Source organism: Montipora foliosa, chromosome 9, assembly GCF_036669935.1.
Source record: "Montipora foliosa isolate CH-2021 chromosome 9, ASM3666993v2, whole genome shotgun sequence".
In the NCBI taxonomy this organism is placed as follows: Eukaryota; Metazoa; Cnidaria; class Anthozoa; order Scleractinia; family Acroporidae; genus Montipora; species Montipora foliosa.
In genome coordinates, this window is record NC_090877.1 from 28,750,054 (window position 1) to 28,770,053 (window position 20,000).

The 20,000-nt window shown below is 39.6% G+C and overlaps 1 protein-coding gene across 1 annotated transcript in view; it reads left to right on the forward strand.

The window, feature by feature from the left end:
• The window catches only part of LOC137969336 (cilia- and flagella-associated protein 52-like), an 83,135-nt gene that overhangs the window by 43,999 nt on the left and 19,136 nt on the right, over positions 1-20,000 (forward strand). The window contains exons 6-9 of the mRNA XM_068815529.1: positions 6,637-6,800; positions 7,322-7,397; positions 17,781-17,911; positions 18,820-18,968. Coding sequence (XP_068671630.1) covers positions 6,637-6,800; positions 7,322-7,397; positions 17,781-17,911; positions 18,820-18,968 — 520 coding nt within the window. The remainder of the gene's footprint in view (positions 1-6,636; positions 6,801-7,321; positions 7,398-17,780; positions 17,912-18,819; positions 18,969-20,000) is intronic.

The following is a 20,000-nucleotide window of genomic DNA, read 5'->3' on the forward strand; positions in this document are numbered from 1 at the left end:
GATCTTAACAAGTGTTCTTGAAATCCAAAAAGAAAATTGGGGGTAACCACGCATTTTTCAAAGATAATTCATGAATAATATTTGTAAAAAGCCTTAAAATACAAAGCAATGTATGACATTCTTTCGCAAATTGAAGCTTCATTATCTCTGAAAAATGCATGGTTACCCCAATTTTCTTTTTGGATACCAAGAGAACTTACTAAGATCTACTTTCTCCGGATAGTTTTAAACCGCGCAAGAATATCCCTGTATGAGTAAGCATCACTGATAGGAAATCCGAGTATCTCGAGATGCGCAGAATGTATTTGCAATAACAATAGTAGGCACCGTCCTTAAGGCAAGTAATATTAATTGAAGATTTTAAGAGGTGCATTCAGAGTGATGTCCGCACATTTATTAGCGAACGAAAGGCCAAAACGCTGGAAGAGCCGCATGGTTCACAGAGGATTGTTCCTTAACCCACAAGGTTGTCTTTGAGGAAAAACCCAGCAAGTTCTCATCTCCTTGCGGTCAGAACTTGCCAAACACATTGCGAAAACCCCCAGAAGGAGAACCTAAATCCAAGGCAGATTTATCGTAGCAGTTCGCTCCCAGTTCCACGTCACGTCATTTATCCAGAACAAGCCAGCGGTGGCAAGAAAACCTTTCAAGTCAATAACATGTTATGGCTGCAGGAGAGAGGGACATTTGATGTCAGAATGTCCTGAAAAGTTGAAAACGAGAAGACAACAAGGTCGCACAGATTCCAAACCTACTGGTTTTATTGATGCTTTACGTTTGACATCTGTGGCTGGAGAAGATTCAAAAATCAGATTTCCTAAAGAAGAAACCACTTGCAGAGCAGTCAGTAATACTCCAAGACCTGTTATGGAGATGTTTGAGCCCTTTCTTCATGAAGATTCAGTGTGGCTCTCCAGTGATTTGTCTGATGCAGTTGCTGTTAAAATTCTTCGAGATACTGGAGCTTCACAGTCTCTGTTATTGGCAGAAGCCTTGCCCTTTTTTTGAGAAGTCATTTACTGTAGTATTGTTCTTATTAAAGGGATAAACTCTTCAGACTACATGCCAGTTGCGATTAGTTCAGATCTGGTGTCTGGTCTTGTTAACGTCGGACTTGGGTCCTCGTTACCTTTCGAGGGAGTTCAAATTCCATATTTGTATGCTGTGTACACTGTAACCCGTGCTATGAGTAAGAAGAAATCACTTGATGAAGATGATGATATCAGTACTTTGAGGAAGAATGCTGAACTGAATTCCAGACCACACCTCATAGCTGAGTAACATAGAGACCCAGAGATCTCGCCATTATTCCAGAGGGCACTTAATGGAAATGAAGTTTCACAGAATCCTGTTTGTTTCTTCACAAAACGGAGTTTCACGGAATTCTGTTTGTTTCTTCACAAAAACGGAGTTTTGATGAGAAAATGGAGACCATCGGATGTTTCAGCTAACGATGAGTGGGCTGTCAAGTACCAGATAGTTGTGCTGAAAATTTACAGACCAGAAATTCCCAGCATGACATGTGGTTGGACAAGGGAAACTAAAACCAGTCGATGCCAAGATCAGTGCTATTTCTGAGTTCCCGTGACCACAAAACAAGAAACAACTAATTCGTTTTCTCGGTATGGCAGGATGTTACAGGAAGTTCTGCCCAAATTTCCATGCAGTCACCGAACCTCTGACTTGATTACTAAAGAATAGAGAGTAGTTTGTGTGGTGTCAAAAAGCATTTCAAGAACTAAAAGCATTACTGGACAGCGCCCAGTGTTGGCAGCTCCTGATTTCAGTGCCCCGTTCAAGTTAGCTGTAGATGCAAGTGATGTTGTTGCTGGTGCTGTGCGTTTACAAGAAGATAATAATGGAGTAGATCATCGTGTTTGCTACTTCTCAAAAAAGTTTAGTAAAGTCCAGAGAAATTACTCCACCATTGAGAAAGAATGTTTGGCGTTAGTGTTAGCCCTCCAACATTTTGAAGTTTACGTCACTTCTTTGAGACTACCAATCAAAGTTTTCAGTGATCATATTCCTATTGTTTTTCTTCACAAGTTAAAGGACAAGAATCAACGATTGCTGAGGTGGAGTTCAAGAGTACGACATGGATATAACACAAGAGTGTGAATGTGAGAACATATCAAAGAAAGTTCTACAAACTTTCTTTTTTTGAAGAGGGGGAGTATTACAAGGATTGGAATTATATGGAAAGTTCGCAAAAGTCAATGTATTGTTTCAGGAATTTGCAAGAACTGTGGCTCATCAGTTTCAAAATAGTTTATGACTTGTAAGTTTAAAAATTACTGGACAGTGCCAGTAATTATTACTTATGGTAATAGCTGTAAATAGTTACTTTTGGAATCTTCTAGACTCTCTTGGGATACTTATATAAGCGGCTCTCTAGTCATTTGATTGTTGTCGTAATTCGGGACTTCATTCCCCGTTTGGGATTTCCAAGTGATATTGTGTGACAAGTGACAAGCGAAAGGATTTTCCTGTTCGTGTGTAGTTCTGACATTCTGCTGTCAAGTCTACAGTTGGTTTCCATGGAGTGCGATACTGTGAAAGAAGTCTTCAGGAAATTTCGTCAAAAAGAAGGACAGTACTTTGCCAGTGGTCAGATAAGCGCATAGAAGTATTCAGTTAATTGTAGTGAGATTGTACTAGGAGTAGTCGCTAGCTTGAGTTAAGTTGTCTCCTGTTGTTTACAGTTAAATAAATTGTGTTTCGTGGAAATAGCGAGGTTGTTATCTTTCTGCCGGTAATCAGTTACCATAACACCTGGCTGGTATGTTTCTGAGATTTAACCCCAAAGCAACTTGAAATACCGGGGATATAGCAAATGGCCCAGCAAGATTTCCCTTCATGAGTTCCATCAGGAGCCACAAGGTACACTTTGCAAAGACAACTTGACGCCAAAGGAGGACGTGAGAGTGCATGAAAAAGTGGACTTCTGAGTGTCTTGTTGACCTTCTCAAGTTCCCATCACGTTCACTATGGCATTTGCAGTGTTTTTATGTCGCAAAGAGAACTCCAACTTCATCCACGTAGTTCTCAGGTAGTTTTTACCAATGCTTACACAGTGTTTTAAAATCCTTTGTGAGTCCACTAACAACGTTCTTTTAAAGAACCTTACTCACCCACTTTACATTGCGCGCCCACATTACTTCAGTCGCCATTTTCGGGGCCCCCGAAACTCTGAATTCTATGACTGTGTAAAGTAATCTGTTTCCATCGGACATCAAATGTGCTGTATAATTCTGTTTTTCATTGGAAAATAAGCTATGTCTATTAGCATTTGAGTTTCTAATATTATTTATGTATGACTTGCTCGTCGCAACATGTTATGGAGTACTGGAAACGGGATCGTTCTTGAACGATCTGCTCTTGGAATGGCAGCGAAGAGTGCCGAAATTGGGAATTCCTCGATTAACGGCTGGAACAATCAGAATTAATATATTGTAATTTTTGGAAAATGAAGAAATAACTTCCTGGAGTACATTGTAAGGATTCACGAACGGCATATCCCCACCGTCCGATCGACAATTCTGTTCAAATATTGTCGTGCTTGTCTTCCGCTCAAGCTGCCGGCACTGAACAAGGAGGCAAAGCAAGCCTTTGGAAAACATTTGAAAACTGATCTCCATCTACCCTGCAAACGTAGACTTTTTTCCGGCAGTCGTTTCTCTCCCCCCTTTTTTGGAGGAGAGAAACAACCGCCTGAAATACATCTGCGTTCGCAGGCTAATCTCCATCACAATCAGTAAAAATCCTTTATCCATTGCTGTCCATTTCATTTTCTAGCTGGTAATAAAACTGCGTTTTATGGAAGTAAGCTTGTGTGTGAAATTTTAATTCTTGGTTTGGAAAAGTTGAAATCTATAGAGCTCAGAAGGTCAGCTTGTGTATATTAACAGGAAGAAGAAATTACTGTTGGATTCGACACCCGTTTGAAGACTAGGTAAACTTGAAAAGAAGAAATTATAGGAGAGTAGAGTAAGAGTATTTCATTGAATTCTACAACTGTGTATTGCGCGCGCCACACTGAAACTGCCTTTAGTTTACTTTATACTTGCTTATCGCTAACCGCTTGCATTAAGCTTATTTACCAAGTACTGTGCTATCAGCGAATTAAGCGATCTTGCCTTGTTTCCATTACGAAGTGCTTGGGTATGAAATAAATATGAGTTGCTAGCTTCAATGATGAAATGATATATGAAATGGATCATATGTAAACTGCGGATATGAAATCAAGTGAAGCTATGATCCTCGCAGTTATGAACCCAACTTCTGCAATTGCGTAAAGAAGCCTGAAAAATTCAGGACTTCAACGGGGTTTGAATCCGGGACCTCGCGATACCGGCGATGGAAGTATCGAGGTACACTTTGTGCTATTAATTAACAGTGTGAAACCAATTTTCTTGTAGTATTTAGACCACCCTGCTAGCATAGCCTTGCTTTTGCTTGCTAGATTTCTTCAGTAAAGAAAAAGATATTTAGACATTATTTTAGTGGGAAAAGAAAGGTGAGTCGTGTTCCAGGTATCAGTTCCTAATGATTTTATGAAATGTAAAGATTTAAGTACAGAAGTTGTCTACTGTTTATCCTAGGTTAATTACCAAACAAAACGTGATTTGCCAGCTGGCAACCAGTTCTGAAAATGTAGTCGCCAGCACTCAATTTTTGGTTGCATTGTCGACCAGTGAGTCGCAATGTCGAGTCCTGTTAAGAAATTAATCCATGAAAGTTGGCTGGTTAGCTCTCTCCCCCGAGTCAAGCCATCTGGCAACAGCCAAAGAAGAGTGATAATCTGCTGGCGATCCACCATTTAAAAGAGATTCTCATCTGTGCATCAATAGTCGTAAGACCAAGTGTTGACCTAAAGTCGCACATCATTCTGTTCAGCCAGGAGTTGCCTCTTTCATAACAAGCAGTTTGGAAAGGTATCGTAAGGCAGAGCTCGATGGCCAGCAACAAGTTGGGGTAATGTTATTGCATCTGAAACTTGCTCTTCCAGAAGTCATTCTTGTTGTACTGCAGCTCTCCTCTCTCTCTCTCTGCAAATGAACTTTGACCTCCATCCATTCAACAAAACAGGAATGCAAGTTGAAGTGGTTTTGGTTAGTAGGGCTTCAAAGTGCTCTGGCAAAACCTGAATGGCATCCTCACCATAAATAAGCATCTGCTGTCGGTTATTTTTTGGCCATGGGTGGTGTTTGGATAAAGTTGCTGCTGCACGAAGAATTGGATCATGGCCTAAACCTTAGAATCTATCACTAAGAAAAGCAGTGGCTTTGTCTATTATGTGATCTCTACTGGCAGCAAAAGACTCTGCATCACGTTTGAACCTGGTTAAACCGAGACCTTTGTACTGATTCCCATCACCAACTCCTTGCTAAAATGAAGCGAGATTTTCACCTGGTCTGACCTTGAATGCTGCAAGTGTGGATGAGAGGGTATTCACTTTGTCTTGAAGCTGTGAAATCGCGATCTTGTCATCCTGGAACTGAAGTGACAGCTTACTTATTGCTGTAACTATGTCCAGAAGCAGATGAAGGAATAACAGAAACTTGTAACTGACTAACTTTTTGCAGTAATTAGACGCTCTGCCTTGCATTGTTACATCTCTTGCTTGTGAAGTGTGCTGTAAAAGGGTTACTACTGTGTAGAAGAATATCCAGAGCTCTCTTTAAGTAGGGAACCCACCGGGTGCCATCGGCCTTGACTGCTTTGTAAGCCTTCACCTGCATGCTCTCAGCCAACTCTTTTAATTCATGCACTACTTTAGGTGAGTAGTGGTAGTGGTAATGTTTCCATATCCATTGCGACATATCCTTGTCCTCTTCAAACTGTGGAACTGCCTTAACAGTATCCGAAACGGCAAGCTCTAATCAGTGAGCAATACAGGGTGCCTTGAACAGATGGGGAATATCACTTTTCAGCAGAGCGTAGACTCCACCCATGTCTCCAACCATTGCAGAGGCACCATCAGAGCCTAGGGCAACAGCTTTTTCTTTCCAATTTTCACGGACGCCAGTCATTGTACTGTTAACAGCTTCAGTAATACCTGGACCTTTAGCATTAGAGCAGGATTTGAGCCCTACAAAATTAATGCATTGACTGCTTCTCCATCTTTCAACAAGCGAACATACACATCTTCAACCTCATGACCAGCCACATCTGAAGCACTGTCTATCATGACACTTAAAAATGTGCTCTTTGTACTTACTCCCCAACTCCACCCTCTTGGGATATTGGCATTATAAAATACTTGATTTTAAAGTTTCTGTGATCCCCCCAAAATATTGTCCCTGTGCTGTTTGGAATATATCACTTGCTTAAAGTTCTCAAAATTGGCTGTTATCAAGTTTTTGTGTACTCGATCAGCTCCATCACTAATTTGCAAAGTTTTGATATGCTATTCACAACTCTTGAGTCACTTGAACGGTTTCGTGTTTTCTTGCATTCACATCTATTCAGTGAAAAAACCTATGAACCAAGAATAAATTGAAAGCCATTACACAATACATTGAGCATTACATTCTTCTGGAGAAAGTAACTTATTTCTTCTAAATAATTAACGAATTCCAAAAAAAACAGTGGTCATTTGATTTAAGTCTTCAAATTCCCTTTGTTTTTCTGCAGATCAATTTCACAAATAACATTATGAATGGTTATGGACCGAAAGACACTGAGCGACTTAGCTGTGGAGTGCTTGCCATCCGCATTCTTATGACTGGTATTGTGTTAGTTGGTGCTGGAGATGGGACAGTTGCTATCATAAAAAAAGTGAAAGAAAAACAAAAAACGTAAGTTTAATTTTATGGCCCAGATGTTATGCAACACATATTCCTTTACAGTGGCTACTAAGTCATCCAAGAGGGTCATCGCTATGCATTTTAGATATGGTTTTTGGGTTAGTCCTGGTATTCATACGGTCAAACTTTCTTTATTTTTGTGATGTCTAGGTTCATACTGTTTTCTTTGGGATTACATAGGAATCTCACAACGGTTGTATCTGGGTGCTTTTATTTCTGCTGTGTGCAAAGGAAAAACCGTTTGTGTCTTTTGGATTATAATGTAGAGAAAAATGATAAATGAGATGGAGACGTGTGTGTCCATTCAAAGATCATTTTTACGTCAAGAGACATATGCATGGGCCAGTAATTCTTGAACATTTAGGTAGGTACAATTTATGTTGAGTTGTGAAGCCATCATTCATGGTTTCTGTCAGTCGCCGAGAAAAGGAATATTCAAATAATGGAAGTAATCAATTTTGAGTCCATGGAAGAGATTCATTTTTTTTCAGGTTAGTTATTTCTTCTCGTAGGTTTTTTTTCAAAATTGGCTCTGTCAAATTGGATGGTGGAGTGACCTCAATAGCACTAAGAGGACAAGGACATCAGGTGTTAACTTTAGTTATTTTACTTAACTTAAAGTGCTACTATAACCAAAAAACCAATTCTTCTTTTTCTTTGGATTTCAAACCTATGTAAATTAAAGAATAAGTGACCCAAGTCTTAAGCGTTGCTTCCAAAACATCTTTGTAACTGGAATTTTCCCATTTAATGGCCCACCATTACTAACTTTAAAATCTCGAGAGAGCTTGATCCAGGAAAAAAGACTCACTAGTTTAAGAATGCAGTACGTGTGTACGTGGCTGACGTAATAAGCAGCACGGGAGTTCTGAGTTTTCAGACTTTTAAACTTGTGTTTTGCATACATAACAAGCTGCGTTTACACGCTGAAATCTTAAGCTAGGGATTAAATGTCGTCACTTTCCCCTAGATACTGTATCCTACCCTCTGAGATCCAGTCGGTCAGTTTTGAACGTACACTCAAAGTACATGTAAACAGACTTTGGATAAAAATCAAAGCTCAAAATTTTGCCAGTCAGTGATGATAGTAACACTTTAAGAGGCAGTCCCGCTGAAAGTGGTCCACTAGTTTTCGCAACCAAAATTTTCCTTCATTTTATGTCCATCAAAAAGGTTTGGTACACAATTAACAATTGTCTTAAAAGTGAGAATTATTTTCTAATTATTTATTTTTGAATCACTACAACACAAAATTGAATTCGGGCTGGCCCGCTGTCACAGATGGCAATCAACAGGGGGAAAATCCAGGTGTTTTGAACAGTGCACTATGTGTACAACACTATTAAAAGGTTTCCGAATTGTATCTTGATAAAAGTTACAAGATACACTCACTATGTTTACGGACAAATTCAGAAATGTCAAGTTTTCCAGCGTGGTCAGAAGACACCCTCCTCTTCTGCCTGTATTTACATACAAATAATTAACCAAATGAAAGCCAAAAAATTTCGAAAGTTTGGTCTAAATCGAGGTTAAAAAGTATACGACACTGAAGTTTGTGCTTTAATTCACCATCTTATTTCTTGAAACCGATGGGTATCTTCCCAACTTCCATGCAACATCAGTTTGAAATGCACCCAAACCTATGTATTTACACAAATTAACATTATCAACACTCGTGTCAAAGTCCATTTCTATTTCTCTTTGTTTTTTTCTATACGGATCAGATTTTGCTGATGACGTCCAAAAAAAATGAGCACAGTCTCTTTTAACAATCATGTGTATGTATAAATGCAGTGTTACTGTAAATCATTGCGCCAACTTGACCAGTCTACAGGTGGCGTGACACTCCAAAACGTAAACAATACGCTGGGCAAAATTTCGTGCATGTAATCCAGTTGTAGAAATGTGGTATCGCTGGGAGAAGGAAAGAATGTCGACAATTTCCCCTTTGGTAAATGTAAACATCCTCAGCTTCTGGGAGGACCACACAAATGCGTACAGAATATGTTCAGCTCTATTTTGAAACAACAACAACAAAATAAAGGAACACTCGTGTCTGAAAAATGCTTTCAACAAATACAAGAGACAAATGAGTGGAACTATTTCACGCAATTTTCTTTTTCAACATTGAGGCTTTTCATCGTATTAAGGTCCATAACGTTTGTCAGCTATTATACGGTATAAAATTGCCTCACTTCATTTCTGTGAGGGTGTGACTAAGATTAGCTGCGGTTGGTAGTGGGGTGGGGGAGGATGTGTTGGGGGAGGTGGCAGGGCCAGGGCTGGACAAATTAAAAGAGACTTGTCTAGTAGGAAAACGAAGATTCCAGCATTAAAATCTTACCAATGTTAAATCAGCAAGTCTCAAGGAATGATGATTAGGTTAAAAAAGAGAGAATGTAATGCATTAGTGACGCAAAAGAAAAAAAAAAATAAATCCTGTCGTTTTATTTTCTTGTTTCAGTAATAATTGAGAAATGAAGATAATACAATTTATGTTTGGTGGAAATTAAAAAGGGTGGGAAGTTCACAAAATGAGATGAGAATCGGGAGTATTAAATCCGAATTATGAGTTGCAGTCTGGCATTCGTACATTCGTTTTTGGTTTCTCGTTTCTCTTTTGAATTAAAAGAAGAAATTCCACCACTCACTTGTTCCGTGCAAAAATTGGCCGTTTTCTTTGTTGAAAGAAGTGGGTGTGGCAATTTTAAAGGGGTGAGTACTTTAACACCTCTTCAGGATTGCAGAGACGACGTTTTAGCCCATTTGAAGCGTTTTCATCTTTCCAATGAAAACTTGGTTGAATGTGAGTTGGTTCTGTTTCGGGCAGGCCACTTCTGCCTTTGTGAAGAGAAAGTCAAAGAAATGTTTGTGTGCCCGAAGGATCGGAGGAGTCTGGGAAATTACTGGAGCTGCACAAAACGTCCTTGTCAGTATCCTGAGCACAAGGGAAAACGAGAGGCAACAAAAGGGGACCATGTGTTCAATGTGAGATTGGCAAGGGATGTTTTTGAAGTTTTCAGAATTTCAGTTCCAATCGGGTCATGTGAGTATTTGTGGGAGTTTCGACCGACCATCGATACTGCAAGACAATAGAGTGGCCATCGCATCTTCGTTTGGAGTGATTTCTGCCATCCTCCGGCAGAAATTTAAAAAATGCGAAAAATTGGAAAGTATGCTTGGATTGTCAATGCCCTAAATTCACTTCAAATCGATGCAGAGCACGATGAAATTTAAAGCGCGATCGACCCAGCAAGCTACTACTAACTACATAAAAACCAAAGATGATCTTGATCGTGGGCAGGAGCACACTTTAACACTGGAGGCGACGAGGTCGCCGGATCTGATTAATCAGGTTACCTTTTGTGAGGAAATGGTTCAGGAATCAAGGTTCAAGTTGTAATAACATGTTTGTTTTTTTTTGTTCCACATTCATTGTTCTAGGCCAATTTGTCTATCCTTTCTGCTTCACACAGTCTGAAGTCATGGCATTCAGCTCTAGTAATTTAATGCGCTTGTGGGATATATAACATGTTTACTTATTTTTCTTTGATATTCACTATGAATTGTGCCAAAATTATATTGTATATCCTTTCTGGTTCATCCAAACTGAAGTGGTATTCAGAGTAATATCTGAGTTCCACTGGGATATAACATATTTAGTAATTCTTTGTTGACTTTTGCCGTTCATCAAGACCAATGTTGTATATCTTTTCTGGTTCACCCAAGTTGAAGTCCTGGCATTTGGTGTCATCCCTGTTCACGTCTGAGATATATAACATGATTTGTTTCTTTAACATGCTATCCTTTCTGGTTCACCCAGGCTCGAGTCCTGGCATTGTGTGTGATGCCTGAGTGCTTCTGGGATATATAACAGGTTTTGTTTCTTTTCTTTAAGAAAAATTCACTTTTAACTAGGCTATAATGTTATCTATCCTTTCTGGTTCACCCAGGCTGAAGCCCTGGCATTCTGTGTGATGCCTGAGTGCTTCTGGGATATATAACAGGTTTTGTTTCTTTTCTTTAAGACGTTCGTACTGGCCCGGAAGTGTTGTACTTTGTTTTTGACGACGATTGTTTTCAATTTCAGCGTCATTTATTTCCTTTATTGCGTACAGTCCAGATCTTCTATAGCGGACAGCTCTACTTACGAGCACCAAAAACAAAAAACAAAAACAAAACAGTTTAATTCAACTTCCATACAAGCTCCGTATTCACACATTCCCGTACGCAGCCAGCTCAATTGCGATATAACTCCTTCCCGAGGGTTTCCAATCTCTTTGAACACTGAATTTGGAACATTTTTTGCCAAGGTTTTTGTCGAGTTACCAAAACAATAACTTAAATCAACTTTTGTTTAATAGTGTCGATTGCCAGTGTTACAAACAACTCTATTTTGATTTGTTCACTGTGGAACTACGTAACGTAGAGCCTGTTTGTAGTATCCGTTCGCCGAGATCTCGACCTGAGCCGGCAATCCTCTCTAAGAACATTTTCATGAACGCCCCATTTGCCGTCAGCCTGGCTGCTTGATCACAGTTTATTTTTGGATTTGTTAGTTCTAGACTCATCTCACGGAGCTTAAGTGGACCTTTATTTCGAATTAAAAAATACGTACATCTTTTATCATTTTCTTAACTTTGAAGGAAATCTCAAGTTTTATAATTCACAATTGAACGTATTTCCCTTTATTTTAATCGCGAAAAATTCGTGGAAAGGACGCCTGAGATTCTTTCTGACACTTAAAGAACATTCTGAATTCTCGGGAGACGGTGAAACCGCTGATGGTCTTGGATTTTCCCGACATATAAAAAATATCGTCAGAATCCTTTGTAATCGTGTTACTGATACACGGAGAGTGCTTTTTCTCATCGCTATTTTAAGGGCTGGTGTCAATGTACATCTTTTTATTTTATACCGTTCCTTTAATTAACTTAACGTCCTAAGATGATGACATGATTCCGTGAAAGTTGACGCCTCAAACGATTTGCGATGATAGATTAATGGAATACAATGGGAATGAAATGTTGCAAGGAACTGGGCATCCAGCTGAGATACAGGAGTTTTACTCCCGTTTCTCAGCTGGATGCCTCAGCCTTTTTTTGGTTGCTAAGAGCGTGCGGCTCGTTATGTTCAACGCTTTAAGTCATTCAACGGAAAAGCGTTAGTGTACATTTTCCCATGAGAGGTCACACTTGTGCACGCAAGCATGAAGTTTGCTGTGCTACTTGCAAAAGCTTGAAATCTGTGATACAAGAAATCTCAAATGAAATTGAGAAATCTCTCAAAGGTCTATTGTGTAGGTTCTGGAAGACTCATCCCATGGTCAGACCTGGTCATTGAGAAACAAGGTAACTTGCTCCTGAAGGAAGTTGATAATTATGGGTTTTTTTCCATGGTTCCAAAACTTATAAAACCAACCGGCGATGATCCTAAAGGCTCGGATGAAGACATACCATTTCAATGCCAAGAACCTGGATGCTATTATTTGTGAATTTTCTATTTCAGAAGAATCCCAAGATCATGTTCATCTCGGGCAGCACAAGACAGCGGCATCAGAAAGCGTGTAAGATGGACTGAGATGTGACTGGGCTTCTAAGTTTTCCTCACTGACTCTTGAGACAAACGTATCATCATCAGAAGAGGCACCAATTGAGGTCAGAGCTTTCTCATGCAGTATGGGCTGGGGCCTCCAGAAACCAAGAGGTGGGGGGACCAGATTTTCGGAGAGTGTAAAAGCTTATCTCTCAAATAGATTTGAGATTGGTGAAAAAACAGGTCGAAAAGCTGATCCAGGTCAAGTGGGAACGGATACGAGAAAAAAACAAAGACATTGACGGAGCAGGAGAATTTAAACAAAGCGAGTGGTCAACAAATACTCAAGTACAAGGCTTTTTCTGTAGACTGGCTGTCTTAAAACGACGGAAGGGTTCAAGCTCTCAAATGCAGGACGAAGATTAAGGTATTCTCATCGAGGAGGCCGAAAACTACCTTGACGTCGAGGCCAGGAATGAAATAGTGGAAAGCGTCGTGAGCCAATTGGGGTTGGATGCATCCAGTAACAGATGCCTTGACATTTGCGAGCATATCAGACTTGACATGTTGTGTAAGTTTAAGGCCATGTGTGCTTATTTTGAATTGCCCCACAAAGCCAAGGATTTAAAGTTCACTCTTCTTGACAAAATAAATGACATTGTGAGAGAATTCATGTACATGTTACAGATGGCGGTCACGCCCACCTTAAGATTGTAAAGCTACAGTAGTAGATGGATTACCTTACAACAAGAGTCCCACATGCGAATTGAGTCTCATTGTTCCAACGTACCACGAGGTAGCCCAGAACCACATAACAACGAAAGTCAATCTAATGACAAACAACGGGATGACAACAGCTTTCAAAGCTATTGAAAACAGAGCTGATACTTTCATTTATTGGGTGAATGTGCAAAGAGCCCTCAAATTTTGGTTTTCGTGTTTCCTGTTTCAAGTTTTATTTTCAATTCTCATTTTCAGGTCCCTTTTCCACCTCCTCTATTGTTGAGGCACAATTGGTTTGGGGATGCGGGATTTGGCTAAATTTTAAAGTGATATTCGGAAAGCAAGATAAAATACAGGAATGCAAAGTGGTCTAGAGCGGGATGTCATGTCCCGCAAGCGGAAAATCGCGAAATACCAGATTTTCACTGATCAGCACGAGGTTATTTCAATCCACCATGAAACAAATGATTGTCATTCAACTTTTCAACTCCAAAAAAGGAAAACTGAAAATATCGAAATGAAACAAAGGCTGTCAGTATATTTGTAATGGGTTAGAAAATGTGAGTGGGATCAGGATTAATTGACGTAAGGGATGTTGGGATAGCGGGATTGATTTGAAAACATTTGGGAACCCTATCATGGACCATCATCATAGGCATTACTGGATAACACCATGCATCATCCATCGATCAAAGTAGACAAATCTATCACCACAGTTGTACGAATTCAGTCAATCCAATATGAAATCAAATCGAAGAAGTGCTTTTTTACCTGTTTCATGTGGCCTCGTGCTAATCTTACATTGTGTTTTAGTCAATTAACTGATTTGTCAGTCAATTGAGCAACCCATGAAGGGTGGTTGTCCCTTCTTTTCCCCCTCCATTTCTTCCCGTGTTGGAATTTTTTGCTTCATCCCTATCAGGAGACCCGAAAACTCTTCTGTTTGGTGAGAACCCAACACATAGCTAATCAGTTGTTACGTAAAGCTTTCACTGAAAGCGTTATAATCCTTGTATTTCTCTTCTTAGATGTACTGTAATTATTTGAGACTATTTTACCGTTATCATTTATATGCTAGTAAGGGAGTATTGTTTTTCTTTCAATTGGTAACTGTGATGGGGTATTTTTCTTAGCTTCACCAATGCTTTATAAATCTCTTTTTTTTTCACGTTGAATGTGATTCCTTGAGAGAAGCTAACCTATTAATACTAAGCTTATTAAAAAGGAAGGTTTGATTTTCTTTTTAGTTGTTCTACGCCACCCCTGTCACTACCCAGCCCACCCTCTCCCTCCCTTCCCCACCAAACCACTTCACAGCTAATTTGCATAGTCACATTCGCAATGTGAGCTCAATGGTTCCTGATCTGTGTAGCTCATAAAGTAGCTCACAAGCACTGAGGGCCTTAAAGTAGATGAATTCCCGACTATCTGGGATGTCAATAACCGAATCTGAGCGGTAAAAGAAGGTATTCCTTTAAAAACAAGGGTAATGCAAATGAACTTTGACTCAAGCTTTGGTCAATTTATGTAAACACAGATTTTTGTGCATTTCGAGCTAATGGTGTGTGAAAGTCCGGGAGATACCCACCGGTTTGAGGAAATAAGACGACTTTAATATTAAAGTACAAACTTCATGCACTATCGCATACTTTGTAACCTTGATGTAAACCAAACTTTTGAGATTTTTTGTCTTTCGTTTGGTTGTTTTTTGGAATGTGCATAGACGCTTGAGAGGAGGGTGCCTTTTGATCATGCGGGAATGGCTTCAAATTTCTAAAAAGTTTCCATCTTTTGTCAGCAAATTCATTGAATGTACCTTAATGTATCAAAATAGAATTCGCTGAGCTTTAGTTTTGTACACGTATCGCACTGCTCAAAACCCCTAAAATTTACCCTTTTAATCGCCCTTTTGATCGTTTTGTGTTGTTACGTGACGCAAAAATAAATAATTAGGAAATAATTATCTCACTTTTAAGACATGTGTGTCAAACTCCTTTGATGGGCGCAAAATGAAGGAAAACTATTTTTGGTTGCAAAAACCAGTGTACCGCTTTTAGCGGGACTGCCACTTAATACAATACAATACAATACAATACATACTCAATTGACCGCTCCCCATGGGGCTTTTAAGGGCCAATAAATCAACGAAACAACAGGACACAACAACTACAACTATTAGGGATCCCAACTGACCGGAGGCAAACCAGTTAGCTATTTACAAGTGCGGCTGGGAAGTTGAACCAGGGACTACCAGGATCAAATTCAACAAGTGGTCAGAGCGGGCCTTGAGCCCGGGATTTCCGGATCTCAAGGCAAGCACCCTAACCACTGGGCCAAACTGCCTCCTTAAGGGGGTTCTGATTTGAGAAAAGCCACTGCAGATAAACATTGTAAAGAATTATTACCTTTATATATGATAAGTGTGAACTAAAAGTAAAGCAACCATATTTAACGTTGATAACTCGTAACAGTAATTCAACTGACAAACCTCAGGTCGACGGTGCACTCATTTTAATCCCCCCTTGCCATCAGTGCTCCATTTTACGGGTATTTAAAGCTACTTAAGCTACACAGAACGGAAACAAGTAAAAACACGGATGTGAGACCTGGGAAATCGAATTCAGGACCTCTTGCACGCGCACTCACCGACTTTGCCATCCTCGCTCATTAAAAGGGAGTCATATTGATGTTGCAATTACAGCACGAAGCGCGCTACCATTTCCACCAGACAAAGATTTTTTACACTTTTCTGACACTTTTTTGATTGAGGGGCAGAGGATTTCAGACAGTTTGAAATTTATGCGTGAGTAAGACTTAAGATTACTGCGTCGTTCTTAAACAACCACAAGGTGAAATTTTCAAGAAATTCGTAAGTATACAATAAAAAAATGAATTATTAGTTGGGAAGCCTTTGCAATAAAAGTAATTCAATTTCAAATAAGAAATCTTTTTTTTCTATCCATAGCAAATATCCTGTTAGGTGTAAACCCAAATGGCGCCTTATACATGTACGATAATGGAAGAGCACTCCCTTCTCTTGTTCGTGAGCGATTACTAGATTTGAACCACCAAGGTTTAGGTCAACGCGCTATTGCAAGAGAGGTCAGGAGTAGTCATACATTCGTAAGAAACGTTTTCAGAAGTTATGATGTAACATTATTCATCGATTCAAATACCACGCGCTATTTTTACAAAAACATATACAACCGAGCACAAAGCATGAGCTGGACAGAGTGGTACATCACAATGACTTACTGGGAACATCACAAATAAATCAGAGAAGACCTCTTGTTTAGTAAGAAGAAACTGACGGTGTCCCTGCTTGAAGCCGAAAAACCAGGAGCACTGAATCAGCAAAACGAATATCTACAAGCTATATCTAGATATCCAGCCAGTAAGCTTGATTTCTTTGATGAATCAAGTGTGATCAAAACGAAAGGTAATCGCAAGTATGGAGGGAGATGCTAGAGTCCTCCCAAGACAACTTTACTGAGCGTCTATATGAGAATTGCTTGACGGAGACAAAGTTGACCCTACTTAATTATGCATATATTTTAAGACACATCTTCAAAAAATGCGTATCATCATTTGCCTTTCTTAATTTCTTTCTAGTTCGTTTTTATTAAGTATAGTTGCGTTTTCACATTCAGCAAATGGACTGACCATCTTAACACAGCAGTAATATGTAGTTTATATAAAAGGCTGTTTATGAATCGAGAGTTTCCGTGGACAGCGGTGAGAATTTTGGCGGGGAAAAAACTTTTCTTTCGAAAGTAAACGCTAAAAGCATGTATAAGCTCCCAAATCGTTGCTTCTTTGATTTTTATTCTATGTGTGCACGCGTTTAAAATGTTGCTGTCTCGTCTCGGGTGATCGAGGCAAACTGTTTACATGAGAAAAAGGTTGTCTCACCTTCCAGGGTTACCGTACCTGCCGAGGCGACAACTGGCCTCCCCGAATTGTCTCGCCTCCCTCATGTAAATGGTTGATATCATTTTTTAAACAAATGAGTGGAAAAATATCTCGCCAAGGGTAACTCGGGGGGAGGGTTGTCTCGCGTACCTGAGACCATATAAACAGGGCCTAAGAGTGTTTTTCCGATCAAGCCCTTCATCTACTGAACTAGCACGAACAAACATCTCTTGAAAGTCATCTGTGTCATCCACGTTTAGATTCGCAAAATCGCCATCTTCGTCCTTGTATCCTACACGCGCAGTGCTGGACGTGTGATGTTCCAAGCTGCCGCACGTCCGTCTGATATCCTCCACAAGTGAAGAAAACAAATAGTTTATAACTATGCCATCGACAATGTCTGCTTCAACGTAAAACTTGACAAATTTATCCTAACTTCATGCCACGTGCCGGCAAACAAACAAACTAAATTATATCCAGACTTTCTTCCCGCCACATATCAGTCACAATGTCTAGACTGTCCCCGCCGACTTTGATGTCGGGCTCTCTTCTAAAGTGTCAATAAAGTGTCAGAAATTCATCAAAAATCCTGGTCTGGTGGAAACGGTAGCACATGTTGCGCTTTAAAAGTGGTTACTTATGTTCTGTGCTCATTTTTATCTGATCTATATTTTATGATTTTTCTTTTTGGAAACCCTACAAAGTTATTGGTCTAGAATAAAAGTAATTTGTAGTTTCTTGGGAGTTTATGTTATGTTATTACTTTTTACTGATTCCAGTATCATTATATTTTCTTTTTAGTTCTTTGTGGGCACAAAAAATTCCCAAATGTATCTGTTTAATTACACAAATGACACAACCTCCTTGGAAAACATGTATGTCAGGATTAAGACCTGCCATTACTCCCCGGTTAATGACATCATCTTTCCTTAGTAAGTAGATCTGTTGCTTAACTAATTAAATTAATCTGATGTACTAGTCAACTCCAAGCTGTTGCATACTTGCTGCACAAAATTTCTGTCTTCATTATCATATAATCAGGTGTGATTTTCTCCGTTTTCGTTAGCTTCATGTGTTAAAGGAGGTTAATTTTCTCTTCAAAAGATTCTGCATAATTTTATTCGTCACCCCTCCTTTCCAGATAAAAAATTTAAGAGGAAAAGGGACACGGAAACAAAGCAAAGTGTTTCAGGACCTTATGGTCCAAATCAAGGAAACGTAAAGTAATATGTTCCTGAAGACATCATACCTGAACCATAGTTTAAACAACAACCACAGTTGCATTCATGGAATAAATGAAGGACCTTTATTTAGACCTGATAGAGTAAAAGCTCTAAGCTTGTGGGCTCGTTCTCAGTTTTAGCTGAAAGTTAAATTCAACCTCTTTTTCAAAGAGGTTGTGAAAGTTGTGACTTGTATGGATTACAATAAATGTGCACAAGAAAGACTTCACACGTGGTTCACTTTGAAAAAGAAGCTGTACTGAACTACAATCATGGTCAAAAGTTGTTGGAAAGGTTGCAGGCATCAGTTTACTACACACCTAATTCGCTTATTGTAACTATTGGCTGAAGTATTTGGGACATACCATGCTCTTGCCCCGCCCATTCTCCCCCATATTCAATGTTGGAGTTCTTCCTGCAAGAAAAGTCACAATTTTTTTCCTGGAAAACCCGACATTGATAAGGGGGAGGGAGGGGGGTGATATCTGAAGTGAAGCTACCCTTCCAACACTTTAGTCCATGATTGTAGTTCTAAACCGGGTATAATACAGTTACACTAAACTATGCCTTTGGCCTTCTGCTTCTATATCCTCACTTGAGTATACGTCTTGTTTCAGTGAATGTTCAGACTTATTTCTTACTTGTGCCAAGAGTGAAATTCGAGTGTGGTGTACCAAGACAAACCAGGAAATAGTGCGGATCACTGTGCCAAATATGACCTGCAATGCCATTGCTATAAAGCGATGTGGAACAAGCATCATAAGTGGTAAGGGTGAACAAAGAATAAACAATTTGTTAGAGATTTGGAGTTCACTTTCTGATGTTCTTTTTGAAACAAGTAATGCAGCCACATGTAAATACTGTTTCTTCAGTGGTTATGCCGCTTCAGTTTGAGTGGTCTGGCGGATGTAGGTTTTATGCATGCAGTTTTCAGTGTTTCTTCTAGTTTCTAGGTTTAATTGTAGTGTAGTGCTCAGTCCTTTCTCTTGGCTTGTAAGCAAACATTCTGTCAAGCAGACATGGAAACTAGTCAACGAATCACAGGCTGGACATCGCTAACATTGCTGACAAGGTGTAAGATATGCCAAGCAGGAAAACAAATCCCATTGAGGAAGAGATAAACAAAATAAGCGAAAGGCCATGATCCTGTTCATTTGGAGGCATTGAGGCTATCTGCGTATGTCTTTTACTATCCACTTAAACTGCGTATAACCCCAAAAAAAGATTCCGCAGAAATGTTTTCATTTGGTTGGAACCTCGACTTTTTGTGAACTTTCAAAGTTGACAAAAAACGCCTCCCATTTGAAACATTACCGAGTAAAAGAACTACAAATTGGGTCTGGGTCGACCACAATTCCTGACGTCATACCAGGATTTGGTGATCAACAAACTTGCTCAACGAAACTGTGTGATGCCTGTGTTGTTTTCGAGTGTAACAACTCTCCAAATCAGGGGGAAGGTATTGGACTTCATCCGGTAAAAGTTGTTTGACTTTGTTCAACTAAGTGGGCACATTGGAAGCCCACCAAATACTTGGCTGTGTGTTCGAAGCACTTCTGAGACGACAACTTTACAGTGAAGTTTTCAGATCTAACTCGGGACAAGCTTCAACGAAGATTGCGAAAAGATGAAGTTGGAGTTCGCGTCTTTCCAACTGTCTATAAGCAAGCGATGCAAGAGGCCGGTGAGAAAATTATAGTCGAGAGCATTTCCTCTTGCTTGATACACGTTTCTTTCGTACACATCCTTCTTTTGAAACATTGGCTAGCCAGATAAGGTCTCGTTCTAGATGAGCATA